Raw genomic sequence first — 27,484 nt, forward strand, 5'->3', positions numbered from 1 at the left:
CACTCCAGCGTGGAAATTCTTCAAGTGATAATTATTGCAAAATTATGTCAAAGTTGTCCAGGCTATGGGCCCTTTAAAGGAGAAGGGCGGAAGGAGCGTGGGGGAGACCTGATTCTCTGCACAAACTGTCATAACTAATTTGCGGGGCTGCCTCTTAAGCGTTTATTAAAGACTCTGTTAATGCTGAGGCAATGTGGCAGCTTTCGACTGCTAGCCAAGCCCCCTGCTCGTCGCCAGCCCCAGCGTTGCTGCGGTGACAGTGCTCAGGGCAGAGCTGCCCGAGTGTCTGCCCCAGTATCTGCCCTGTATCTGCCCCGTATCTGCCCCAGTATCTGCCCCGTATCTGCGCCGTATCTGCCCCAGTGTCTGCCCCAGTATCTGCACTGTATCTGCCCCAGTGTCTGCCCCGTATCTGCCCCAGTATCTGCCCCGTATCTGCCCCAGTATCTGCCCCACTATCTGCCCCGTATCTGCCCCGCATCTGCCCATATCTGCCCCAGTATCTGCCCCGTATCTGCCCCGTATCTGCCCTGCCGGGACTGGCAGGTGACAGCACCGGGACCGGCTCCCACGGCACCGTCGTGCCCCCCAGAAACCAGGAACGCTTCCTCCCAGGGAGCAGCTTTAGTGCCGAGCCCTTGAGAGAAAAAATTCAAATTGAACGAAGAGAGGAAAAGAGGAATGGGAGGGATGGAAGGGGGGGGGGGTGTAGGTGGGGGAAGAAGGAGAACAAATTGAAGAAAAAAAATTAGGAAAAACAGCAAAGAAAAAAGGAAAGGAAAAAAGTTGCTGACAGAAACATGTCTGCAGAGCTTTTTTCCACAATCCCCAAGTGACTAAAATATTAATTTACCCTCCGGCAGTACAGCTGACGGCGAGCTGCTTCTCAGACAGCAAGTGGCATTTTATTAAAAAATAAAGGAAAATAGTTCCCTCAATGACCTTTCCCTGCTTTAGGAAACAATTTTTCAAACAATAATTTTAAAAGTATGTGAAGGTTCTCCTCCCTCTTTAATCAGAGCACTTCCTTCTACTCCCCGCTTTGCTCTTGGGAGGATGGGATCGGGGATAGCCCGGAAGGGATCGGGAATAGCCCGGGAGGGATCGAGGATAGCCCGGGAGGGATGGGGAATAGCCCGGGAGGGATGGGGGATCGGGGACAGCCCGGGAGGGATCGGGGACAGCCCGGGAGGGATCGAGGATAGCCCGGGAGGGATCGGGGATAGCCCGGGAGGGATGGGGGACAGCCCGGGAGGGATCGAGGATAGCCCGGGAGGGATCGGGGATAGCCCGGGAGGGATGGGGGATCGGGGACAGCCCGGGAGGGATCGGGGACAGCCCGGGAGGGATCGAGGATAGCCCGGGAGGGATCGGGGATAGCCCGGGAGGGATCGAGGATAGCCCGGGAGGGATCGGGAATAGCCCGGGAGGGATGGGGGATCGGGGACAGCCCGGGAGGGATCGGGGACAGCCCGGGAGGGATCGAGGATAGCCCGGGAGGGATCGGGGATAGCCCGGGAGGGATGGGGGACAGCCCGGGAGGGATCGGGAATAGCCCGGGAGGGATGGGGGACAGCCCGGGAGGGATGGGGAATAGCCCGGGAGGGATCGGGGATAGCCCGGGAGGGATGGGGAATAGCCCGGGAGGGATGGGGGATCGGGGACAGCCCGGGAGGGATGGGGAATAGCCCGGGAGGGATCGGGGACAGCCCGGGAGGGATGGGGAATAGCCCGGGAGGGATCGGGGATAGCCCGGGAGGGATGGGAGATCGGGGACAGCCCGGGAGGGATGGGGAATAGCCCGGGAGGGATCGGGGATAGCCCGGGAGGGATGGGGGATCGGGGACAGCCCGGGTACAGCCTTCCCCTCGCTGCCCACCGAGAGCTGCCCGTGCCCAGCAGGCGGGGGAGGCTCCTCGTGCTCTCACATTCCTCTGCCGGGCTGGGACTGACTGCCCCAGCTGTGGGGTACCTGCCCCAGCTGTGGGGTACCTGCCCCAGGTGTGGCACTGACCTGCCCCAGGAGAGCTCCGTGCTGCCCCGGGCACTGCCCCTTCCCAGCTTTTACCCCTCAGGTAGAGCAGGGAGAGAGGAGCATGGCTTGCAAGCACTGACCAAAAACAAGGTCCCGTTTGTGGACTGTACCAACACTATGCCAAATCCACGGCTGGGACAACAAAGCTGAAGCACAAAACAGCCCCCAGATCAGGAAAACAACTGGCCATGGGCCCAGCTAAAGCTCCATACAGCCTCAGTAGAGCCTTCAAGCACTGGCTAAGGTATTTTCCCTGAATTTCTGTTTTCAGTACAGTGCCTCTCTTTTTTCAGCCTACAGCCACACACATGGCCACACTCTCCAGCTCTGCTAAGGGCTTACATGGGCAAAGATGTTTCTGCCTCTCCTCTGGCCATGAGGGCACAGCCAGGCTCCACAGGAAACCTTGCCACGACTGCCTTCCTCAAAGGTTAATTAGACACATCCAAATTCATTCTCCTATTTATTTTCTTCTTCTACCCCCTCCCCAACTGCTGCCCCATGGACAATTGGGTGGCTCCTCATTCACTCTGCTCCAAGCCATCAGGCCCTGCTCTGCCTCCCAGCACAACTACAACTGATGAGGTAACTCACCTGCTTCAAGTGCCACAGAGGGCTTGAGTGCAGCTGCTGCCAGCCTGGCCATCATAGGAGAGATTAATCCCTTACTAGCAGAGATCCTTTCCATTATAGAGGCTGCTGGAGCAGGTGAAGAAGTGGCCACTGGCTCACCAGATCCTGCCACTGCCTGGGATGAGGAGTCTGCAGGAGCAGAGGATGCTGGATTGGTGCCAGAGCCAGCAGCCATCAGACTAGCCGAGCTGGCAGGAAGGGGTGTAGAGACCCGGCTGGGGATGATGGGGAAGAAGGATCCAGCTGCTCCAGGAAGTGCTGAGTTGGAGAGTGCCAGGGCCAAGGGTATATTGCTTGGAAGGGCCTGGGAAAGCAGGCCAGAGATCTTTGTGGCTGGTGTCAGGCTGTTGGCAGACTTGGTGGCCTGTGAGGAAGCAAGCTCAGCCGCAGAGGAGGGCGCAGCTGGGACGATGAGAGAAACGGAAGACTGCTGACTGGTCGGGGAGGCACTCAGGCTGGAGTTCTTGGAGCTCATGGCAGAGAAGTCAATGAGGTCATCGTTACTGGACTCCTCCTGCTCGTTGTCCTTGGAGCCCAGCAGCGAGGCGGGCAGCCCCAGCACCCCCGAGCTGCGGATGTGCCGGCGCTCGTGCTTGCGCTTGTGGGAAGTCATCTGGCTGGTGGAGGTGAAGGTGAAGCCACAGCCTGCCCTGATGCAGTGGAAGTGGTTGGTGGCCTTGCTGTAGACACAGCCCTCGTACTTGCATTCCTCATACTTGTAGAACTTCTTGAAGCCGTCCTTGGCATAGGCATCATCTTTGATGTGGTAGCTCTTGTGCTTCTCAATGTCACACTTGTTCTTGAAGGTGAACGTGCACCCAGGTCTCCTGCAAGGGCATCGAGGACAGGGTGGTTGGCTGCGTGGGCAGAGTGCTGTCTCCCACCTCCCTCTGGGACAAGGACTGGGGCTGGAATGAGACCCAGCTGCAGAGGGACTGAGGAGCTGTCTGTGGGTTAACCTGGGTTTAACCAGGGACATCCAGGCTGCAGATATGCTGCTGTGTGGGAGAGCTGGAAGCTGACTCTGCCCTGCAGAACTGCCACAGCAACAGGGGAATACAGCCACCCTCCACTAAAAGCTCCCACAAAACAGCAGATAAAAGGGACCGATGTAAAAACTGCGCTTTCCCGCTCTTCCTGAAAACACAAGAAACCAATAGAAGAGCAGCTGTGTACAGAAGGCTAAGTCTGGCCCCAAAAGGGATGAGCTGGCTGGAGAGAACCCTACCATGGAAGTGCCATTAGCAGTGTAATAATGGCCTATTTCAGTTGCACTCTGAAGAGCAGTGTGGTCTCTTTCCCAAATGATTCTAGGCTCTGTTTTCTAGTGGATATCCTCTCCTCAGATCATACTCCTGCCTTCAGAGTGCTCCGTGCCACAATCCTGGAAATCACATCTGCTCTGGTACGAGTTCTCCCAGGAGCAGTACTGAGAAGGTCACAGCAGGGCAAATCAAGTCCCTGTGCATACTCCTGAAATTGTGACTTGGCAGAAGGAGGCAAACAGACCACATTGCTCTGAGGCAGGACTGCTCCCCTCCCTGCTGTCTCACCTGCAGTGGAAGTGAGTGGTTTTCTGCCCGTAGAACTGGCATTCCACGGTGCCGCAGTCCTCGGTGGCACGGAACCGCTGGAACCCGTCGTTGATGAGCTGCGTGTTCTTCTTGTGGAAGTTCTCATGGGTCATCACATCAGAGGTGCTTGTGTAGACCTTATTACAACCCACCTAGCCCAGGCCCAAAGAGGAGTCATCAGCACAGTGGTTTAACAGCCTGACATTATTACCAGCAGCAATAAATACATGAGCAGCACACGTACATTTAATAGTTCCATTTGTGTGCTTCTCCTAGGGGTATTAAGTCATCACTTTAATTCCCAATCTAGAGACTGATAGAGCATAGAGCAGTTGTGAAAAAAACCCAAACCCAAACCAACTCTCTGGGCATGAAACAGTGAGGAAAAAGGAGGACTGGAGGGATAAACCACCAGCTATAGATAATCATGCTTGCAGTTAGTAGGGCTCCTGCTCTTAAAGAGAACAGAACACTAACAGATGCTGTTGCTTTTTGTTATCTTGGAGTGACACAGAAAAAAGCAGGATTTCATCTATTTGGGGAATACAGAATTGACTGGGAATAAGTTATTTACTTCTTTAGTCCTTCTGGGAGGTAAGGCATGCTGGTGCACCATGAGGCCGACCAGTCTTTTGAGCTTGTAATAAACTGTTCCATTCTAGCAAATCTTAAAGCCCATGTTCAGCTGATTTTAGCAAACTGGTGACATTTTTTCCCTGTCACTGTTCAAGACTCCCACTCCAGTAATTTTAAACTTGTGCAGCGAATGGGAATGCTGTGACGAGGACGGAATGCTGAAAACCTGCTTTCCTCTGGGTAAAGCGGGGCAACTTTGCCATATTGAGTAAAAACCCACTGGAATCTGAAAACGTCCTCAGCCCTGCTGAGGGAGGATTTTTTTTTGTTTTCTTCTAGCACAACATGTGCCAATGCCTGCACCATCTCAGAAATGAAGAGAAGGAAAACACCACCCCTTAGTTCAGCCCAGGTTGATTCAAACAGGCAATAACAAAACCCATGACAAATACCCAGAGAAAAAAATAAAAAATATCTCCAGCTATTTCCAATATAAAAGAGCCTCTCTCTCTCCACACTGACACCTTGAAAAAAGACAGGCCCTGCATGGCATTAAAAAAAAGAATTAAACAAAAGTGTCCTTAGGAATAATTTGCAATGCAGCTCTTGGTGCGAAAGCCTAAAAAAATGTCAGTTTATATAAACAACTAACTGAATTTTATCCACACCAATTATGGACATAAAGAAAAAAAACCCCATGTGATGGATGGCACAAATTCTGCCATTTAAGTGGTATTTTCTTTAATTGGGAGTTTATATTCTGACACCTTTCCTGGGAGACACTGCTTACATGGGCATTACTGTGCTGGAAGACAGTGGGCACAGGATGGAATTAGCCATATATAGCTGTGAAAGAGAGGGTCTCTATTCCAGCTTGGAGTGGCTTAAGGCTGTGCAACACTCCTCATACTCTAAAACACATCAAACAAATCCCACCCTGCTCAACTGAAGAAACCACATTATCAATACTATGGAAGTGTAACATAAAATGTCCTCAAGAGAAAGACACATGAAATTCCCAATTTATCAAGTGCTGCAAGCACATACTTCAACCAGACCGTGTTCAGGACAGAACTTGAGTGCATGCCGAACATTTAAGTATGTGTTTAAGCCCCATTGACTCCAGAAAGCTTACCTGACTTCTAGCTAAACATACATTGATGTCTATCCTAGCAAAGCATTTAAGCACGTGATTAAGGTCTTGTGACTTGAACTGGGGTCTTAAACTGCTGGGACAGGTCAGGAAGTGAGCCTGACTTTTCTGACTGGAAAATCTGCCACCAGGGGTTGGCTGATCACTCTGCTTGTAACTGCAGCACATTCTCAGGACGATGGTTTAGGCCACAATTCTACTAAAACGAGTCCATGTCGAACCACTGAACCTGAGGAACAGTCAGGGTAAGACCCAAACCAGGTGGTGTGTTCACATCTGAAGCAGTGAAGGCATCACAGTGACATCTGTGCAGCAGCTTCAGCTCTGCCTACACTGCTGCTGAAGCCTGGCTGCCCCTGAAACACGGCTCAGCATACACCCCTCACGAGTGCCAATGGCAAAGGACTAGGAGAACCAGTGGTGTTAAGTGCAGATACGTGACATTAAAGTTTAATTACTTTAGAAATTGATTATGGAGGAAATTAACCCAGTGCTAAAGGGCAGATGTGTCACAAGAACATCTGGTTTCAAAGGAGGGACAGATCAGATTGAGTAGAGACAGTGCAGTGGCATTAAAGAAGTCCCTGAGCCTCAGTCTTGCTTGAACAAGTTCAAGACTATGAGAAAACCGTGAGAGTTGCTCTGCCTCACTGCACGGACAAGGCTTCTAAAAACTGAGGATGAGGCTCCCCCTTGCCATTGCCAACAGCTGGCAGGACAGGAGCAGTGAGGACAGAGCACAGGCTCCTGAATCAGCAGTGAGAGAGCCAGGCTGTGAATGTCCCCTGTCCCGGCAGCTGACCTGCAGAGACAGCCAGGTGTGAATGCCTGCAGCCTGCAGGCGTCAGGCAGCTCACCTGCATGCAGTGGTAGTGGGTGCTCTTGCCGTTGAGGTGGCAGCCGTGGTAGTAGACGCTGCAGTCGTCCAGCGGGCTGAAGCGCATGAAGCCGTGCTGCAGGGAGTTGTCACGCTTCTTGTGCATGTTGTAGTGCCGGATCACGTCCTGCTTACTGGTGAACCTCTGCAGAGACACACACACACACACACACACACACACACACACACACACACACGATGCCGGGGGTGAGCAATCCTGGGGCAGGGTGGGTGTTTACGTTGTTGTTAACAAACTTATTGGGACCGGGAGTTGAAAGCTTGACAGTAATTACCCTAAGAGAATCAGATTAGAGAGGAATTGTGTGCATGTATCTGCTTGGTAAAGAGAAAGTAAATACACATGAAAAGTTCTAGAGTAAACATGACACTGGGGTGATGCCCAGAATCTGCTCCCTGCAGCTTTAAGATTGCAGTTCTTCTAACATAATTTTAGCTGCTACTATCTCAAGAAGTGCTATAGTTAGAAAGCAAACCAGTGAACTGAACAGCCTACAGCAAGTAAGCCAAGCTCCAAGTCACTCACAGCAGTGGTTAGCAAGACACTGGCTGCCACATTCATGTTGGACTAGAAATTGGGAAAAACCCTTTGCTCTTTTACACTGTCTTCCCATTCTAAGTCTCTTGTGTCCCTTAGAAGGTAAGATGGATTTATCAGGAAAACAGGGACACAAGACTTTCTTCAAGTCACAGAAAAAGATGCTTTTCTACAGAAAAACAGAGCTCAGAGCTACATCTGTATGACCAGAATATCCTTTTCAATCTCTACCTGTTTGAAGCAATCAAGGGGTACCCCATTGTCAGAGCAGGCTAAGTGCCTTTAAAATGAAGCTTTTTATTTCTATTTCCCACAGACATCAATATTTACCACTGAAGGTGAGAAAGTAAATCTGATTTTTTTAAAAAGAAATCAATATCCATTTATTTTGAGCAGTAATTGAAAAGGCCTGTATTCTAATGTTTAACAACTTTTCTAGTCTGCCTCATAGGAAACAAATGATTATCGCTTCCACTCTTTCCTCCTATAATATCAATCCTGATCAATCTCGTTGGTATTGGCACGGGAATATATGGATATAGATTTCAACAGAAATCCCTTGGAGGCTGGAGCTATGATTTCCCAGGGCGTACATACAGGATTGCTATTGCCAATCATTGTTAATTTGTGCCCACTTATTACAAAGCGTTACTTATTCTAAAATATATCTCAGCCATAAAATAATTTGCATTTTAAAAAGCAGCCTAAATCCTTATTCCCTGCGAGACCAGACAGCTCCTTTGCAAGCAGCTTCCAGACTCCTTAGGAAATAATCATGAGGCCAATCATAATAATAGGTTTTTCTGTGTTTTCCATCCTTTGTGTCCCACTCTTTCTGGTGCAGGGATATCTGTGTCACAGTTGGGATAGGCTCATCTTGATTACTCGATGCTGGGCTGGAAGGACCAGTACGTGCTTCCCGGAGGAAACCCTCCTTAGATCAATAGAAAGCCACAGGCCAGCCCAGCAGCTCCAGATCAGCTTCCTCTGCTGTGGTCAGGCTGATCCCTGGGAGAGCCCAGGGTGTCCCCGGGCAGGGCTGACGCTGTCCCTGGTGCAAACCCTGGCACTGCTGCTCACCAGCAGTGACCACACAGCGCCAGTGTCCAGGCCTGGGGAAGGGTAAACAAAGCCAGCACGTGGCTGCTGGCGGGGCTGCCTGCCCTGGCAGTGCTCCCAGCACTGACAGCATCGCTCCTGCCCCTGCCTCCCCGCAAATCCCACAGAGGACTGGGGCAGCAGGAGGGACAGGGACAGACTGACAGGTCAGCACTCCCTGCTTCCAGGCACAGTGTAACACAGCACAATTCATGCTCTTGGTGTTTCACTGACAGAAATGTGCAGTCGCTCCCACCGACTCCAGCTGATCTATGTTTGGCTCCTCGTTGTAGCGGTCTGAGTTTGGTTAAACGGTATTAGACTGAGTTAAACAGGAGCAAATAAAGTTCTGTTAAACCCAGAGCGTATGCTGTCCTCTTTCAGAGCAGCAAGGCCCCAAAGCCATGCACATGCAGGCACAGGAGGGGCACAGTCCTGCACAGGCAGCCGTGCTCTGGCCCTGCTGTACCTGGTAGTTGCACTCGGGGTCCAGGCAGTGGTAGTGCTCTCGGTACTGGTAGGCGCAGTGGATGTGGCCACAGTGCTGGCTGCCAGAGAACCTGCAAACAGGAGAGAGCACAGACAATCACCCCTGTCCTGGCAGCAGCGCCTCTAAGCAAGCTACAGATAAACCGGGTCCTGTTCCTGCTTCCATCTCACATGTTGGTGGCACTAAACCCCAGCTCCTTTATCCCCTCCAAGGATGGTGACCCTTGTGCCTTCCCTTGCTTATTTGTCACTATTTAAAGGTGCTTCTTGAGCCGGATCACTCAGGTCCTGTACATCCCTAATCTGTTTTTCTCCTTGAAATACATCTTCGTTATCTAAGTTGTTTACTTGGGGAAGCACAATGAAGGAGGGTTCCTGGAACTAAACACCACACAATTCTAGAATAGAGTTTAGATACCACACCAGCAAGTTTCAGAAACTTCCCATAATTGAAGGAGACAAATAAATGCTGGACAAATATGGATTCTAAATTTTAAGTATAAGCCCATCTAGTAGGATATCAGAACAGCTGCATACAGCAAAGTGGTAAACTCCTGACATACAGAGTGACAAAAAAGACCAGAAAGTCAGAAATGCTGTGTAATACCTACATACAAAGAATCAGTATGCAGAATTTATGACTGACAGCCACACCAGGAATTGGCACAAGGGGATGATCCAGTAATGGGGTAATCAGTGCAATGAACTCCCTCGTGTAAATTCTAGAGGACCACAGAAGAGCTTGAAAGGGAAAAGCAGTGGAGAGAAGGGGACTCAGAGGGGAAACATTCAAAGATAAAGTGCCATCTGCTCAAAGGTTCCTCAAAGGTTCCTCACGTCACTTAAGTGCTAAACACAGCAGGAGTGCATATGATAAAGGGCATGGGAAAGAAAAGAGGAAGGGCAACAGATAAAAAAGGAAAATGAGACAGTGAGGGTGTCCTGGGGCAATCGAGGAATGGGGCAGGAGCAGGGAAGATTTTGGATCCTCATAAGGTGAGGTAACATGAGGCTACAGTATAGAAGAAGTCTGGATGGAAAGCAAAACTAAATAAGCCATTTCTGAAGCACAATAAGGAAGAGGAGGTCAACTATGGAGACAGCAGGGCCTCTAGGAGATGGAAAAGGGACTTAATTGACAGAAAAGATAGACATTGTTAAAAAATTAAATGACTTCTTTGCCTCAGCATTCACAAAGGGAGACAGGGACAGATGCCAGGAGCAGACATGCCTTTCCCTGGGGAAGGAGAAGAAATACTGCAGGAAATCAGGATCACGTCAGAACAGGTGATTGAGAAACTGGAACAAACCTCAGCAGCAGAGAAGAAACAAACCACAAGGCAAACAGCAGGGCTGGCTGCACAAACAAAGGTGTGGAACTGAGAGCAGAGGAAGAGATTCCTGCTCAACGCCTGGGCAACTGCTGGGCTTGTCCAGGGCAGCCTCCAGAGCCACCGTGGCACTGGCCAAGGCTTGTGGCTCCACAGCACAGGGAGCCAACTGGAACTGCTAGTCCAGGGCCTCATGCCAGCAGCACCACCAGCAGCTCTTCAAGGAAACAAAGTGCCCTGTGGGAAGCTTCCTCTCTGTGCCACTGATGTGACGGGGAAGAAAGAGCCAAGGGCTGTGCAGGGCTGGAGAAAAAAAGAGCCAAGGGCTGTGCAAGGCTGGAGAACTGTGTGGTGCAGGCCAGCCAGAGAGAAGACTATGATACAGACCTTGCTGACAAATACAAAGCAGTTCAAATTATTATCAAAAATGAGGATGCAAAATGGCCAGAGATACCAGCTGGAGTAAAAGAAGGGCCAGACACCAAGGAGATCTGACTCCAGGAGATGAGTTATTTGAAGCATGCTGGCAGGAGCCACACACGGGCTCAGTTCTAAAAACAACAGCTAAACAAGTGCTCCAGCACTTCCAACTCCCCCCCTGCTCTCCATGTGCCACAGAAAGGTGTGTGTGCTGTCTGCAGCACAGCAAGGCAGAGACAAGTGTTCCACCAAGCCCTGTGCTGGGGGAAGGAGGGAAGTGGCAAACACAGCACAGAGGGGAAACTCTGCTCCTTCAGTGTGCAAGGCTGGGCTCCTAAAGGGTTATATTATCCTGTGTTTTTTCTGACACTTGAAACAGTTCAAAGCTATTAATTTTTAAAGCACGGCATCTGTTTAGGTTTTTCATAACAGGAAAGCTTACACACCACACACTTACACACATACACACACATTTACATGCACAAACTCTGCAGAACATCAACACCCCCTGAATCTACATGAACAGACACAAACATACACACCTGAAACAAGAAAACTCACAGACCAGCTCATCACACTGATATACAAATCCAAACTCCTAAGCTGTCCATACAGACACATAGATTCATTTGCACAAGAACAGCCCACTCCCTCTTCCTTTACATTAATCGGTTCACTCTTTTTTTTTTTTTTGGCCAGAAAGTCTTGATCTGGCAAGATTTGATAAATAAATAATAATAAAAATAATAAATAAAGAAGTCAGCATGCTTGGAGAGTGTTTACAGACTCATTACTCTGTAACGATGATGTGAAAGAAGGAAAAAAAAAACCCACCCCAATTACAAGGGGGGAGGAAACCCACACAGAAATAAATATTTAAGCAAGTGCTGCCAGAAGCACCATCTGCTGAGGCACTAATAATAATAATAATAATTTTTTCTGTGGTCTTTTTTTTTTTTTAATTATAAATATACAGGGAGGAGGAGGGGGAAAAACAACCCAACCCAAACTAGCTAAGTAAGAGGTTTTGTTTTGTTGTGTGAGAGAATGGATTATCCCTGGGCAGCTTTTGGCAGTGGCTTTGGCAAACTCATTAAGCTAATTATGCAGTACAGACATAAGAGTGTTGTGTCTCTTCTCCCCCCACCCCCTGATTTTAAGGCTTTAAACTGTTTTTTTTTCAGTGTGTGTAAATTGAAGGAAGTGGCTGCACTGCCAAGGGGTGGCTTGCGGAGCCTTTTAAGCAGGATGTGGTGTCCCTGGGGCAGCTCAGTCCTCTCTCAGCACCTGCCTGAGCCAGGGGAAGGGGCTTGCAGAGCTCCATCAGCAGTGGAGGTGGCTGAAGTGTTCACAGTTCTCGGCTTGAGAGGGGAACGGGGGACAGAAAGGTGCCACCTCCTCTCCCACTGCAATTCCTGCAATCTCAGAAATAAAAGGATGCTGCTCAGAAAGCCAGGCTGCTGGTCCTTCTTTCCCATGCAGCAGGGTTTAAACTACCCCTGATTTTCCTTCCTGTATTCTATATGCTCAACTTCTGCACTGTCCCCCAAGGCAGTGAATCCCCACATGCACTTGAGGCATTGCTGCTTGAGGAGCTGCCTGTGGTGGCACAACTGTCCTCTCTTCCCTTGAGGTTTTCTGCCCCCTTCTCCTACATCTGGGTTTTGGGCAAAGGGGAGGAAAATAAGTCACTTCTTGTTGTACTCTCGAGCTAGGAGAATGGTGTTCCCACTCTTCCCTGTCAAAATGTTCCCTTCACTTTCCTAGCAGTCCCACAAGGAGACTCTGTGGGCCCTGGAAAGGTGGGAAAGCACAGTACACACTCCCTTCCCTTTTCATTAGTAAATGCCCAGGTGCTGGTGGAGAAACCCTCCAGTGTTTGCCTACTTCCCTTGTGTCTGTCTGGATACAAGGGGCTTTTGTTGGGAGCTTTCTCACATTACTGATGGAGGATTCAACCAGCTGGGGGGTAAAGCCTGAGGGACCCTCCATACCATGAGCTATGAACCAGTCAGGTGTTATGCAATCATCTCCCCTGTCCCTCTGGCTCTCGTGGCATTGATTACTCACTCTGTCCCACCACAACAGCCTTGGGCTTCCTCTCAGCATCACTGTCCTGACCTAAGCCTGCCTACAGCTGTGATAAGGTGCCCTACTCTGCACCTGAGACAGTGAGGGCTTCTCAGACAAACGAGCTGCAAACATTTTCTAAGATAAACATCCCATGTTGATGCCAAGAGGTCCCTAAACTCAAGTCACTCGTGAATCTCTCCAGCCTGGATCCTCAGAGCTGAGATGTTCTCTGCTTGCCTCCTGCAGACACCACGCATGGTAGAGGGAAAAGGCAGCGGATAGAAAGAACAACAGCCAAGAGGCAGAACTCCCATTTAAATCCTGGGCTTCTTCAGTGGAGCAGTTTTCCACTATTTGTCACAAAGTCTAACAGGTCCAGGGAGCTAAGCACGCTCCTGGCATGACTGTCCACCTCTCACAGCTACTGCTCTCCCAAGCAGGGGACAGAGCAAGCACAGATGCCACGGGAAATGCAAGTGCCAATGTCTGGTTTGAACACTTGATCCAGACGAGACCTTGTCTCTCCCACCACCACTCCACCTTCTTACTCCCAGCCCTCTCCCCAGCAAAGTCAAAAGTTTTGCCTACCTGGCAATGTACTTCTGGTAAATATTTACGTCTTCGCTGACGGCTGGTTTGTCAGTGGGTAATCCATTCCTAGTGAGAGACACACAGGCAGACCTGGTTAGCAGCAACAGGGCACAGCTTTAACTAACTCCTTGCTTCTCTCACACACAGCTGACAGATCAGGAGAGAGGGCCCAGGGAAGGGCACCAGCAATGACATCTGGATGTTTAAATTCTCCCCTCTTTGCCCTTCAAATCCTATACCTTCTTTTCCTAGGGAAACACACCCAGGCTGCCCACCACCCTCCCTGCATGCTCCCTCTTAGTAGGACTCACAGCAGTTCGGTGGGAAAACTGAGAAGATCAACCACTAAATCCTGTTTCTATAGAAAAAAATACCTATATAAAAAAGTGATGGCCCCATGCAAACAAACACCTCTCTGAGGCCCCTGGCAGTGCTGCCCTTGTGTGCATGGAAGGAAGCTTTGCCCCTGGCCCAGCTGCAGGACAAGAGTCTCTCTGCCAGCCATGCTGTGAGCTATTGCCCATTTCCCTGTGGCCAGCAGCCCTGGTGCTCTATGACCAGCACTGGAACAGTGGCTCCAGCCCCTGCATGGGGCCTCAAATGCCTCTTTATTTCACAAGATACCCCAAAACTCCAACAGACAGAATATGTATTCTAATCAATGAGAAAACCACCCCAACTGTCACATAAGCCTGGATTATTTTACATCATTAGGAAGCAGACAAAAATAACATCTTTAGTGAGTTCAAGAAGAGGGAAAATGAGATGCAGGGCCAGACTCCAGCCTACCCAAGAGTCAGAGCCACCCCAGTGCACCTCCAGACAGGCTGCACTATCATCTTCTTCATGTGCTTTCCCTGTGCCCAACCTCCACTCCTCCTCTCTGCAGCTCTGGTTTAAACCCTGGTTTAAACAAGGACACTTTCACACAGAGCTCACTTGAAGGTAGACGAGTTCAGGGCAGGTTAATGGCACTGGATCTAAGAGAGTGTAAAGCCATGGCAAGGGTGTATGTGCAGATGTGTGAGAGTAAAGGGTAATCCCTGCCAGGGTACTGAACCCAGCGGGGACTGGGAATGGGAAGCCACGGCCCGGACACCACAGTCAGAGCTTCCCTCACCAGCACAGCTAACGGGTGCTGTCTTTCCTCATGGGAGCCTGCATGTGCTGAGTAGCCTGCAGGAGAAGGGAGCAGAGCTCTGCAGTGTGGGGTCAGGTCCTGGTCACCTCCATTCCAGCTGCAGCCCCATCATGATGCCCCAGCTGAGAAAGTCTTGTGGCCAGAGGAAGGATGACTATGGTGCTGTCAAACCCACGTGTGGCAAGAGGCAGAAAACGAGCAAGAGAAAGGAAAACAAACTGGGATCCCAGTGCAACACCACAGCAGGTGAGAGGCTTGCTCATCTTGCTTGTGCCTTCGGGCACAGCTCTAGGATGGCAGCTGAGCCCCAGGCAGCTGAGTGTTCTCAAGACACTCCAGGCACAGAGTCTTGGACAAAGCCACCCATCCCAACAGGGCACTCAGCCTGCAGGACTATTTACAGCACTGTGCTTTAGGTAACACGAGTCCCTGCCCGTCACCTGTAGCACGTACAGGCTCATCCTGAGCAGGACCCTGGGCAGACCCTGAGCATCCTGAGCAGATGCAGATGTTAATAATCCTCTGTCCTTTCCCACACACCTTTACCATGGAGCTCCCCATCTGCCTGCAGGCAGCTAATAAACAACCATTTCCCATGGAAGACAAGCATCATTCCATGGCTCTGCCTTCCACGTGGGGAAACAGGGAGAGTGGGCAATGCAGACTTTGCTGGGACTGCAAAAAAGCATTCAGGCAAGCCCAAGGTCTCCTAGATCCACACACCAAACACAAACCAAGCCTTTTTCCTCATCAGAGGACCAAGCAGTAGGTGTGTGTGATGGCACAGAGGGCAGAACAGAAGGGCCTGGACTTACCACAAATGACCTCTTGGGATTCACAGCTCACAACAGCCCCAGGTTCACAGTGAGAAGCAAACTCAAACCATGACAAAAAAAGCAGAGTAGCCTCTCCCTTCCTCCCTGCTGCAGGCTGACATATATTTGTATCTCTTCTACAGCTGCCACCTCTGGAAGTCACATTAAAAAGTAATCCAAGGTTTGGCAAGGCCTTCAGATCCCTCCATTCAGTCAATGGCATCACTGCAGAGACTGCTGGCAACGTATGTGCAGGAGGTTATTAGTGGTAATTGGGCTAATGAGTTTGCCCAGTCTGAGGGGTAATTGAATCACCTCTATTTGTGTAAGCAAATTGAGAAGATACAGGCCTGGTCCCACAGAAGTAGGGATATGCCTAACTCCTATGGAAATTGATGGGAATTAGGCACTGAAATGTCTTCTGAGTTCTGGGACAAACAGAAAGCCCCATTTTGCTAACAGTAAAGTCAGTAGAGTTATGCCTTTGAGTTAAATGGAATAAAGAATCAGGTTCTCCTAGAGACACATCCAGATGCCTGGGAAAGCAGAGGGAGAAGAAAATAAAAGTAGTTCCAGCCTTGACCTTAAGTGCTGACAGCACCATGTTCCCTCCTCTTTCATTTTAGCATATGAACAGGGGCTATTGGAGTCCAGATCCACGCCTACGATGGCAGGTCACAGCCTGAGTGCAAATCAGACAGAGCTGCAAGGTGTAAAAGAGGAGCAGGCACTTTGACAGAGAGTAAGGAGAAGCATCCCATGAACAATGCAGTATTTAACAGTGCAAGAACTCCGAACTGCCCACTGAACCACACACAGACTCACGGTATGATCCCCAGCCAGTACTGAGATACGACAAACGGGAGCACACTTACTTTACAGTAGAGACCGTTCCAGTTGTGATGGAGTCCGTCTTGGAGAAGGTTGATTTCAGGTACTCGGGAGTGTTGAAGGGCAGTGGGATGGACTGCTCCGGGCCGGGCACGGGAGTGCTGCTGGGGGTGCTGGCGAGGGAGGCGGGGGCCAGGCTGGGCACGGCGCCTTTCAGCGGAGCCAGCTTCTGGATGTTCCTCACGTCGTACTTGGAGGGCCGGCCCACCTTGCCCGTCTTGAAGGCGATGGCTCCCCCCATGTCCGGGCTGCCCTCCCCAGGCTTGAAGAGGTGCAAGTACTTGACGTTTTCCAGGTCGTACTTGGAGGCCTTCTTATAAGTGTTGCCGTTCTGTGGCCTGATGCTCTCGCCCGTCTTCAGCTTCTGAATGAAGAAGTCGTACTTGGAGGCCCGCGACACGAGGCCCTGCATCTGGGAGCCGCCGGGGGAGGGCAGGGGCAGGATGGTGGCTTTGGTCTCGGTCAGCAGGGAGGCGTCGGGGCCCGGCCCGCGCCCCGGCTGGGCCAGCAGCGGGCACGGCTCCTTGCCCAGCTTGGCGCCCAGCTCCTCCGCCTTGGCCAGGTGCCCGGGCCACGAGAGCTGCTCGCCGGCCTTCAGCCGGCGGATGTACTCCTCGTACTTGGAGAAGCGGGCGCGCTTGCCGGCGGCCTCGTCGCCGGGCAGGCCCGCGGCCTCGGCGGGCGCCGCCTGCAGCTTGTCGAAGCTGATCTTGCGCGCCAGCTCGTCCCGCATGTTCTGCTCGTCGTAGCCGAACATGCCCAGGAACTCGTTCATGGTGGTGGCGGCGTAGTCCCGCAGCGAGGACGCTTCCCCTGCGCGAAACCACAGCGCACTCACACAAGGCACTGATCCTTCTCCTCCCGTACCAGCACCGGGAGCAGGGAGGGGGGGAGGAAGGGGAGAGGGGAACATGATCTACTGACGTTTGGCTCACTTGTTAGGTTTTATGACTCTTAAATTAATTTGTTTAAAAAAAAAAGTAATTAATACTGGGGTAAAATAAAAAGAGTTCATCAATGCCAGGAAAATCAATTTCCTAAATGTTCTAGCCGATGGCTTTTCAGTACATTAAACAAAGTTTCATAAATGTCTCTGCACTCTCGCCTTGGCCTAATATGAAGAAAAAGTAATTTTACTGGAAGTGAGACCGATGCCAATATGCCGAGGTTTGTACGGATCTGTCCTTGCGTGCATTCGTGTACGGAAGGAGGCGCACAAAGGGTAGATGGCAGCCTGTGTAAGGGGGAAACCCATGTGCAAACGCTGTGTGTGCTGGTCAAGAGCAGGCAGCACTGAGAGCAGGCAGGACAGCAGGGTGTGAAATGGATACGGGAGACGGCAAGGCAATGCATGGGCTGGAGCAGAACACAGGAGTGCACAGAGCAGGAAAGCAGCAGAGGTGGAGATGAATCGAGGCGGGGCAGAGCAGCGAGGGCTGCGTGCGTGAGAAACTCAGCAATGACGAGGGTGCCAAGGAGTGGAGAAGGCAGGACAAAGACAGGACAGCTCCCCATCACTGTTGCAGCCCTTCCCTTCCCTGTCAATTTTGGAAGGGTTCACTCAGCTCCTCCTTCTCAGTCCCTATAACTGGACAGCTACTACTTGCCATGTGGAAAAGGGACACAGTTCAGTGAATGCTATGCAAACCTACAGCCAGCCTCTCAAAGAGCCAGGAACAGCTTCCACTAACACCAGGAAAGGGGAAAGTCCACACAGGTGAAAAACAGGTAAGGAACAGGCTCCCCCTCCTTCGGGATTTAGGCTGAGGAGAAAAGTTGTTGTCCTGATGAGAGGGAGAAAGCCAGAGCACGGGCTGGGGAAGGGGCAGGAAGGGGTTAGTCTAACAGAGCCTGACTACAGGGAGGAAGAATGAGCAAAAGCAGTCCTTCCTTGGGTGTCTCCCTCCCTCCTTCCCTCCCCTCAGGCAGTTTCACAGCCCACCAGGATGGGAAGAACACACATCTGGAGGTCACTCAATATCAGGGTAAAGGAGGAAATGAAGCCTGCTCTGATGCACTGGCTTGGCCTCATTCGGGCTCCAGTCTGACACAGCACTGCTCCTCCTCCTCTCCCTCTCACTTTCTCCTGCAGAGTAAAGATTTACTGTGTGCAGGAGACCTTCAAACCTCCCTCATCATCTTTACTCAACACCAGCTCTGGCCCTAATGGGCAAGCACGCTCCTCCCCAGGCAGCCAGCACAGGGAGGTGCACTGGCAGCACAAAGGGAAATTCTGGCCATGAGGTCCCACTCAAAACAATGCAACTCTGCTCTTAACACAGGGGAAAAGGAAGGCACCAAGACGCTGCCACAGAACAGGCCAGCAGATCCCAAAGACCCCTAAGGAGTGGGAACCTGACAGCCAGGGATGCACTTGCACAGGCAGGCAGGTACCCAGAGCCTGCCAAAGAGCACAGCCCTGGCTCAACAGCCATCAGCTCCCACAAATCAGCTGGCACAGGAGGTGTGGAGGAAAACACTGCCTGTGCCGGGCACTAAATGGGCAGGACCATGAAGGTCACATTCCTGCTGCAGGACTGCCTGGAGCAGCTGCTTCCCTGCAGCAGAAGTGCTGCTGCACTGGCTCCTGTGCGGTTCTGGGGAAGGTGATGTGGAGAACACGCCTGGAGCCTGTGAGGAGAAGGACAAAGACACACCTGATGGCAACTGAGTTAGCCCAACATGACCTCCCTGCTCCAGGCACTTAAGCCAAGCATTCTGCATGGGATTTGGGATGCCTGACTCCAGAATAAAGACCCTGTTAGTCACAAAATGGGTGGCAGTGCCCCTGCAGTATTAGGCTCAGGGCACAGCACAACCTCACAGGTTGGTATTAATCTTACAGGATGTTCAATGCAGAACCATTCCTCACTGGGTCCAGTAAAAAGCCCTACCTGAAGGACAACTTTATCTTTCACACACAGTGTATTAAAAAATTTCATTCTGCTTTAAAGCAGTTCTCCTCTTCACCTCTTTTTTTTTCTTTTCCCCACTTCCATTTCAGTGTAACCCTATGACCCAACTAAAGAGAACGAACCCATGAATTCCCTACTGGGACTAACAATTTCCTGTTTCTGTTAAATCTGCTTTCCCTATTCTGCTTTTCCTTTATTTCTGGACCGGTAAAACAACCCCCAGCTTCCCTCATAATGCCCTGACTTCCAAGCACTGCACAGAAAAACTCTAGCCAGCATGTGTCAAGCTGCAAGGGGAAAAAGAATACCACACCGAGGATCTGATACGAAATGAAACTATGAAATGTGATTTTTGCTAGCTTTAGCCACTGCCCTGGAAGCCAATGTGTCCCATCTTTGGCACCAGGTGGCTATACCTCAACTGGTGTAAACAATTAGGTGCAAAATCCAAGCCTATAGGAAGAGGTGGGGGATGGTTCAGAACCTCTTTTGAGCTTTGTGAAGTCTGAATTCAGCTTTCACTGCCATGGATTTAATCCCCAAACCCATCCTGTATTCTGCTTTTCCTTGGCTCAGATTTGGTTTCAGATGATCTCAACACCCACCCTGATCAACAGCTTTGCTGGTGTTGCTCAGTCTTTCCTCACCCACATTCAAGACAAAGTTCTGGCCATTTCCCTGCCAGCAAGTGCAGCTCTAATCATCCAGCCAACAAACCCAACACATTCCCTGAAGTTAAGACAACCTGCATTTGATTGCTGAGCCACCTAACATGAAGGACAGAGGCTCCAGTGGAGGCACCTTAGAGAAGGGAGCTGGCTCACCAGAAGGATAGTGTGAGACTCAGCAGCTCACTTCACACACGCTCTCAGACAAAGGTGAAGAGGTAATTGATATCACCTAACTGACAGAAAACCCTCCTCATATTCACCACCAGACAAAAACAAAGCAGGACAACAGCTGGGAAACACTCCCTGTGAGGAGTTCTGCAAGCCACAGGAAGCATTATCCCTGCGTTTTCCTCCCCCTTCCCTGCACCGCATTTTCCTCTCCTTTCCTGTGTGATAATAAAGGGCTCCCTCTCCCCTTGCCTCTGCTCTCCATTTGTGGGCATTGCCAAAGAGCAGAGATCTGTGTGTCTCAGAGCAGCTATCATATCACAAAGGATCCGAAGCTAGCAAAAAAGGCGCTAAAAATAGCCTGCAGCAGCACACTATATATGGAAGGAAAAGCAAAACAGCCCAAATGGAGTGCAAGGTCTGGATACTGGGGGATGGGACATCCCAGCCAGGGCTCTGTCCTTTATTCTGCTTGGGAGGGAAAATACACAGACTTGGGGGATACAGGATGACAAGCACAAAACTGGTGCTTGGAATGTGTGCGCTCCTAAGTGGAGTCTCCCCAGGAAATTAGGAAACTCTCCTGGTTGAAAACAGGGCCAACGAATATTCCAAGAGACCTAGCCAAGAACTAAGAAAAGAAAGGCAGATCCGAGAGCTTGTAGAGGGGGAAGCTCCTACTGACTGCTTTAGCCCACTGTGAAACACACAAAGTGAAGAACATGTGCAGGAAAATCTGCCTGGGTGCGTCAGTGCGGCTGTGGAAGGGATCTGCACTGAGAAACCTCACTGCTATATATAAATGTGCACACAGAGGCAGGGGCCATCAGTGGGCGAGAGAGGGGCCTGAGTGAGTGAAGAAACACATCAGCATGTCCAGAGCAGCTTCTGACCCTGAGAGACAGCAGCTCTGTGACTCCTGAACGTGCTCCCCAGGTGCACCAGGAAGGAGGCACACAGCGCAAGAACGAGCGCTGAAAATAAACTCCATCTTGAGTCAAAGGCTTCAATAGCATTGACTGAGCCTCTGTGAACTCGTGCCTGATGCACAACAAGACCCCTGTCAGCCTGGGAGGACACGAAGGCGGCCAGGATTTGGTGACAGAGCACGAGAGGTCCTGCTGAAGACACGGGCACCAGCCGAATGCCGGAGAGCGAACAGTGTGTGCACACGTTGGGAAGCAGGAACCCCTCTCATCCCCACGTAACGAGGATCACTTTTCCCTCTGACCAAGAAAGCCTGTTAGATGTAGGATTTGGTTTTCTGTGCTTTTCACCCAAGTTGCCAGCTGATGCAAGCATGCTTTCAGTTTTAAACACTGCTGAGCACTGTCAGCTCTGTACCCTCTGTTCTCACAGGGAGCAACTGGTGCTCAGAATCTTCAAATCAAAGTTTCTGTGATGACTCCCCCAAAGCCACTTTGACTGGGAGGGCAGAGCTGTATTCCTCTTCTTTCTTCTGATTGCTGCAATCCCCCAGCTCCTACAAAGAAATCCCTCCTCTTTGACTGAGGAACTTCCAAATCTCACACCCAGTAACATCAGGACTTGAGAGGACTTGGTGATGAACAGCTGAAAATTCATTTCCTGAACGCTGACAGAAAAAGTAAAGGAAAATAACTTTGTCCTTTCCAAAGCAATGGATGTTTCTTGTGCTTTCAGGGAAATGTTGCAAATGACATTTATAACAAGGTTCTCGAAGCAGACGCTCAAGACGTGGCAGCACGTCTGTTTGCAAGTCAAATCCCACGTGATTCTATATGTAAACTGGACCCCTCATGTGCCATTACCTGCCTTAGACACAAATGAAGCTTCAGCCCTCCCCCCTTCCCATACACATTTTTTGCATAATCCTTTGACAATACAGCCCTGCAAAGGTATTTTACTGAAATTCCTTCCCCCAGTGAGAAACCTCAGCTTCTTTTCATTTTCCCTAGTTTGGTAACATTTTTTTTTTTTACATTTAAGCTCCCCTCCTTTTAGTTTTCATAGCAAATAAAAGCTGCAAATGGTGGGGTGGGGTGGAGTGGTGTGAATTAAAACAAACTAAACCAGAGTCCAGGCACAATCACCTTGTGTCTGGGAACGACAAGGGCTTTCCTATCAAAGGAAACTGAAGGTCACACTTTCCCTCATTGATCTTGCAATGTTTGTTAATTACTCTGTCACTGATGTGGCGAAGGATAATTAAACAGCTCTGTTTATATCTTATATGCATAATTATGTGCGCTGCCACTGAACTCGTGAAGACTAGAGAATGTGCCTCTCCAGAAGGGGAACGGACAGACGGAGATGAGTTTCAGCTGCATTATTAACACGAGGAGGAAAACATGCGCACACACAAAAGGGGGAAAGTTTGATGGATTCACAAAGTGCTGAGATCAGGGAGGGGTGCGTGCAGGTGGAGCAGATTAGGGGAAGAACCTTCAATTACAGATCCAGCCCAGATGAGTGACAAATGGGGAGGGAGCTGCTCTGCCCTAATGGAGAGAATTCAATTCACCCCAAGCTTTTATCGAGGCTCATACACCCCCTCAAATAAACCTGGGGGAAACCTGGGTATCAGAAATGGAACAAGAAAGTGATCTGAGGCTTTCCCCAAGATCTCTTGCTGAACTCAGCTTTTGAATGAACCACAAAAATGAAGCAGAGGCGATTTGAAAATAGGAAATACACAGCTGGAGGAAGAACACACAGGATGGTGGGAGGAAACTGAGGTTTGGGAGCAGCATCTTCAGCAGCTCGATCCCGAGCTCAGGGTGCAAACACCAGGACATGACAGGAGTGTCATCTGAGCCCATGACACGACAGGACAGGAGTGTCACCTGAGCCCGGCTGAGGAGCCGTGAGCAGCAAGAAGGGATCAGGAGGTTCAGTGCTGGGGGCTCTCTGGGGACCACCCCAATCTTGCCCTGGCCCTGTTTGGCTTCCTGCAGGCTCCTCCCATCCCGGCCCAGCCCCGCCCATCCCGCAGGTGAGGCCCCGCCCCATTCCGCAGGTGAAGCCCCGCCCATCGCAGGTGAGGGCCCGCCCCATTCCGCAGGTGAGGCCCCGCCCTGTTCCGCAGGTGAGGCCCCGCCCATCGCAGGTGTCTGCAATACCGGAGCTGGACACCAGCAGCCACCGCAGCTCTGACCATCTGAGTGCTGTGGACGAGTCTGCAGGGTGAGATTTGCCCTGCGTGGGATCAGTGCTCTGCAAAGAGCTGTCCAGCCACGTCCACTCTCACACCACCCTTCTTGAAGGGGAGGCTAAGCCAGAGGCAAGCTCCATATGGTCCAAGAGCAATATTCAGCGCTCTGCAAGAGGCGCAGGGCTCTCAGCCTCGCCCTTGGCTGCCAGGCGCTGCAGGGCCTGGCGCGGACACAGCAAACGAGCCCTGCGCTGCGCTGTGTCAGGAAGCAGGGGGACAGAGGGCTTACCTGCGGCGGCTGCTGCCCCCAGCTTGGAGCCCGGCTCGCCGCTGGAGCAGCGGTAGGCATCGTCCTTGGCCGGCCCGTCCGAGTCCCTGTCGTCCAAGAAGCTGCCGTCCTGCGAGCCCCTGAGCGCGTCCCCCTCGTCGCCGTTGTCCTCCTCGTCGCTGCAGCCCTTGGGCTGCACCATGTACACGCCCTCGGGGGGCAGCTCCGCGCCCTCGCCGCCCTTGCCCTCTCTGCCCTCTGCTCGCCCCAGCAGCGGCTCCTCGTTGTACTCCCCGTTCACCCACTTCTCGATCACCTCCCTCCTTTTGTCCTCCTCGATCTTCTGCACGCGGCTGAGCCCGTCTGCGAACTCAGCGCCCGGCTCCTTGGCGCCGGGCTGGGGCAGCTCCCTGTTGCTGCCGTCCTGCGGTGCCCGGGCCTGCTCGGCGCCCCCGTGCTCGCAGACCACCTGGCGGCTCAGCTTGGCGCAGATGGCGTTCAGCTTCAGGCCGCCTTTGCGCTTGGCAGCCATCGCGGGGTTTCCTGAGGCTGCGTCAGTGCATAGAGTTCTTTCAGCTGGGGAGACACAGGAGAAGGAAGCAAGAAGGGCATTAGTGGGATCTGATGGCCTGAACCCAAGCAGCAAAAGGACAGGGCCAACCCAACGGGCCTTCAGGCATGGCCAGTCTCACCCTCAGGAAGGTGGAGCTGCTGTGTGCCTCCTAAGCTCTGAATGGAAGCCCAGCCAGAGGAGCTGGGTGAGAAGCATCCTTTGAACCTGCTACGACCAAAATATGCCACTGGCCACAAGAAAGAGGCACTTATTTGTGCTGGGACAAAGCTGGGTTTGAGAGGGCCCAAACGTCTCAGGCAGGTGAGCACGGCACCAACCTCTGCTCCTGGCTGAGGCAGGACACGAATCTGTCGAAAGCCTGGGTTTCCCTCTCCTTCAGACTGCAGCACCACCTGCTTTAGGTCCCCAGCTCCATCCCGGACGCAGTAGGTGCCAAAACCACACCAGCCAGCAATTGCACCCAAGCACCTCTAGCAAGGACAACATCTTCCCAACCTAACCCTATGGACAGGGAGGAATTCACCTAACAGAGCTTGTGCATAGTCTCAGAGAAGAGAACCAGTATGCACCCAAAAGAACCGGTATGGAGGGCAGAAGCCCTGGCAAAGTGTGTGCTGGAGCCCCAGAACTAGACTGGTGTGTCACAGCAGTACGGAGAAAATTGCTGTGGGCTGGTACTGGCTGATCAGGCCCCTTTGCCTGCTTGCTCTTGCACGCAGGAAATTCTGCTCTCATACTTCCCAGCACAATCAGCTAATTAGTGTGAGTTTGTTATTTTAATGTAGTTTATTCATATGTGACAGCTAGTAAAGGAGGGGTGAGAGAAGGTGGGGGGAGAGAGGAAGAAGGTAAGGTCTTAACTTCAAGGTCATGGAGAATCTTGAACTAAACGGTCTCTATCAGAGTCACTTGCATAATTATTGCACCAACATTTAACAAGGTTCAATCCCAAATAAAAGCAAAATAATTATTCTAAAGCAGCTGCACTGTCTCATCTCTGTCTTTATTTCTGATACCTCTGAGAGGGGCCCAGACTAAGCAGGGTTAGAGGACAGAAGGCTGCAATGGGCGCACAGCCTGGCTTTCCCCCAGAGCAGAGCCAAGGCAGACCCTGCCCTGCATTCCAGGGCTCAGGAACAGCACTCAAGAAAACACTTGCTGGTAGCACATGCCACAAGAGTTACTGTGGGGATATTGCTGGAGGTGCAGGTCCCTCCACAATGGGCTCCTGGATTTTATGCTGTGCTAAAGAAAGGGCTGGTCACACGTGGAGCGAACAGAACACGTCTGCAGACCTCAAACGATGCAAACGGGTTCCTTTACTGTGCAGGAGTCCCTCGTGGCAGCTCAGCCCACACCTCCCTGTCACCAGCACAGAGGTGCTGCTCCACAGAAGCACAGTGAGATTAATCAGACCCCCTACACTGCACCCAGAAGCCACCGTGACAGCCCCTAATCCCATAACATGACAGCCCAATACAAACAGACTGAAACTTTAGACCTGCTGTCCTACAGCCAGAGAGTGGCTGCTTAGCGTAAACTCCTGACAGCTTCAGACACGCTTCCTGTCAAGGACTGCAAGAAAAATAACCCCCCGACAAATATATCAGCCCCCCACACAAAGGGAGGCAAAATGTACTCCTCCACCTTGCAAATGCACCCCCCGGCACTAACACCTACGTGCAATCATGCTTTCAGCAAGGGAAAGCACACGATGCTCCCAAACACGTCCCTCCCCATGCAGAAATTACAGCTGTTCAAAGAGCTGTGTATGCGCTGGCACACTCCGTAAACACAGTCCCACACGCGCAGGTTAAGGAGCCCCATCTCCCCAAAATACATTCCTGTGCCTTCCCCCACACATTCCTTTTCCACACATTCCCCAGCACAAGCCTGCAGCCCTCGCACATGCAGATGGGCACAGGCAGATGCCCAAAAAGCTGCAAGTCTGTTTGCTGGCACCTTCCCTTCCAATTGCATGCCCACTATTTAGGGCACAAAGTGAAGGCCCGTACTGTGCCAGGCAGCACAGAGGGCATGTCAGGAGCTGCTGTGAGCCCCTGGGCAGCCTGGCCAGCACACCAGGCTGCAGGCTGTGGGCTCAGGAGAGCGCTGCCGGCCGGGCACTGCCCAGCTCGGAATCACCAGCCTCTCCCAAACGCTGCTGGTGATTCCCTGCCCGCCTTCTCACGATAGCCAGCCCTGCTCAACCGGTGAGATCAGCGCTGCTCGCAGCTGGAGACAACTCGGCAGCACAGCTCCTCACTGCCCTGCCTGCTCTGCCAGCAAGGCAGATCCCATTATTCTGGTCTGGAGGTGAGCAGCCAAGTGTGTGCACCAGCTGGCAAATGAATATATAAATATTTATTCAAAGGAAAAGAGGAACAGACGTTCCTGAGGCTGCACTTGCCGCGTATGCAACAATTCCAGGGAGCCTGCAACTTGTCTTCCATTCCTGCTCTGCCTCCTTCCGTCTCACACACCCTGGCTTTGCCCCTCTACCTCCCCAGCTTCTGCCCCTCAGCTCCTGCCCTGCCCCCTTGGCATCTTTCTCTTCCCTTCTTGTGTTTGGGATTTTTTTCTCTTTAACGTTTTGAGAATCTTTTCCTGAAGTTTAAAAGATAAAAATAAAGCAAGTTCTGAAAACATGCCACTTCCCTGATCTATAAAACTAACCCTCCCAGAGACTTCCCTAGAATAGGATTTGCTCTGAAATACCAGGGCTCTTGCACATGTGCATCTCACCTATTCCAATACAGGTGGAAGTCAGAACTTCCAGCTTCTCCTAACAGCCTTGCAAACAGCTCTCTCCAAGTCTGGACACATTATTTTATCTTGCCATTCCCTTACTTCCTCATCTATGGAATGGGAGAGACATTACCTCTATCAACATTCCTGTTCCTTTCTTTTAGGCTGTCAAGTCCACGAGCAGAAGGGAAACCCTTCTTACAGAGAAATGCTGAACATTTCCTCTGGTTGGAGACCAGAGCACCTGTGTTCCATTCTCTCGGGCACGGGGAGAGAAGCTGAGCTGCTGCATGAGGGATTTTTGTGTCCGCCCAAGGTCTGCCAGATCCCCAAAGCCAGGAGAGGCACCCTCCCCCAGGCCGAGCTCCCCACCCCAAATCACTGTTTAAAGATTCCAGGCTAAGTAAACATCCCCCTTCATTTTCTTCGTCTAAATAGAAATGTTTTGATTTCACATCAATCTAAGGAAGCCATTTATAACCTGAGCCTGTCACAGGACTTTTCATCTCTGCCCGGGACAAACTCTCCCACCAGCTCTATTTACACTGAGCGCTTCCTCTGAAAACAATGCCACAGAGTTTACTGCTCTTGCCCCCTCTCCACACCCCTCGAGGAGACACAGGTTCTTCCATCTGTACCCATCACCGGGGCATCTCGATGGCAATCCTGCTTCTGAAGGAAAGGCCCAGCTCGCTGCGACCAGGGCTGGCACAGAGCTCACCTGGCCACCTGGCTGCCTGTCAGCCCCAGCTGC

At 51.4% G+C, this 27,484-nt stretch overlaps 1 protein-coding gene across 12 annotated transcripts in view; it reads right to left on the minus strand.

Moving 5' to 3' along the window:
• The window catches only part of CASZ1 (castor zinc finger 1), a 189,503-nt gene that overhangs the window by 18,885 nt on the left and 143,134 nt on the right, over positions 1 to 27,484 (minus strand). For all 12 annotated transcript variants that reach the window (XM_079326034.1, XM_079326042.1, XM_079326041.1 and 9 more), the window contains 7 exons: positions 23,430 to 23,984; positions 16,238 to 17,066; positions 13,404 to 13,472; positions 8,972 to 9,062; positions 6,829 to 6,993; positions 4,222 to 4,394; positions 2,630 to 3,495 (listed from right to left, as the gene is read on the minus strand). In XM_079326034.1, coding sequence (XP_079182160.1) covers positions 2,630 to 3,495; positions 4,222 to 4,394; positions 6,829 to 6,993; positions 8,972 to 9,062; positions 13,404 to 13,472; positions 16,238 to 17,066; positions 23,430 to 23,940 — 2,704 coding nt within the window. In that variant the 5' untranslated portion in view covers positions 23,941 to 23,984. The remainder of the gene's footprint in view (positions 1 to 2,629; positions 3,496 to 4,221; positions 4,395 to 6,828; positions 6,994 to 8,971; positions 9,063 to 13,403; positions 13,473 to 16,237; positions 17,067 to 23,429; positions 23,985 to 27,484) is intronic.

This window comes from Erithacus rubecula, assembly GCF_903797595.1.
Source record: "Erithacus rubecula genome assembly, chromosome: 24".
In the NCBI taxonomy this organism is placed as follows: domain Eukaryota; kingdom Metazoa; phylum Chordata; class Aves; order Passeriformes; family Muscicapidae; genus Erithacus; species Erithacus rubecula.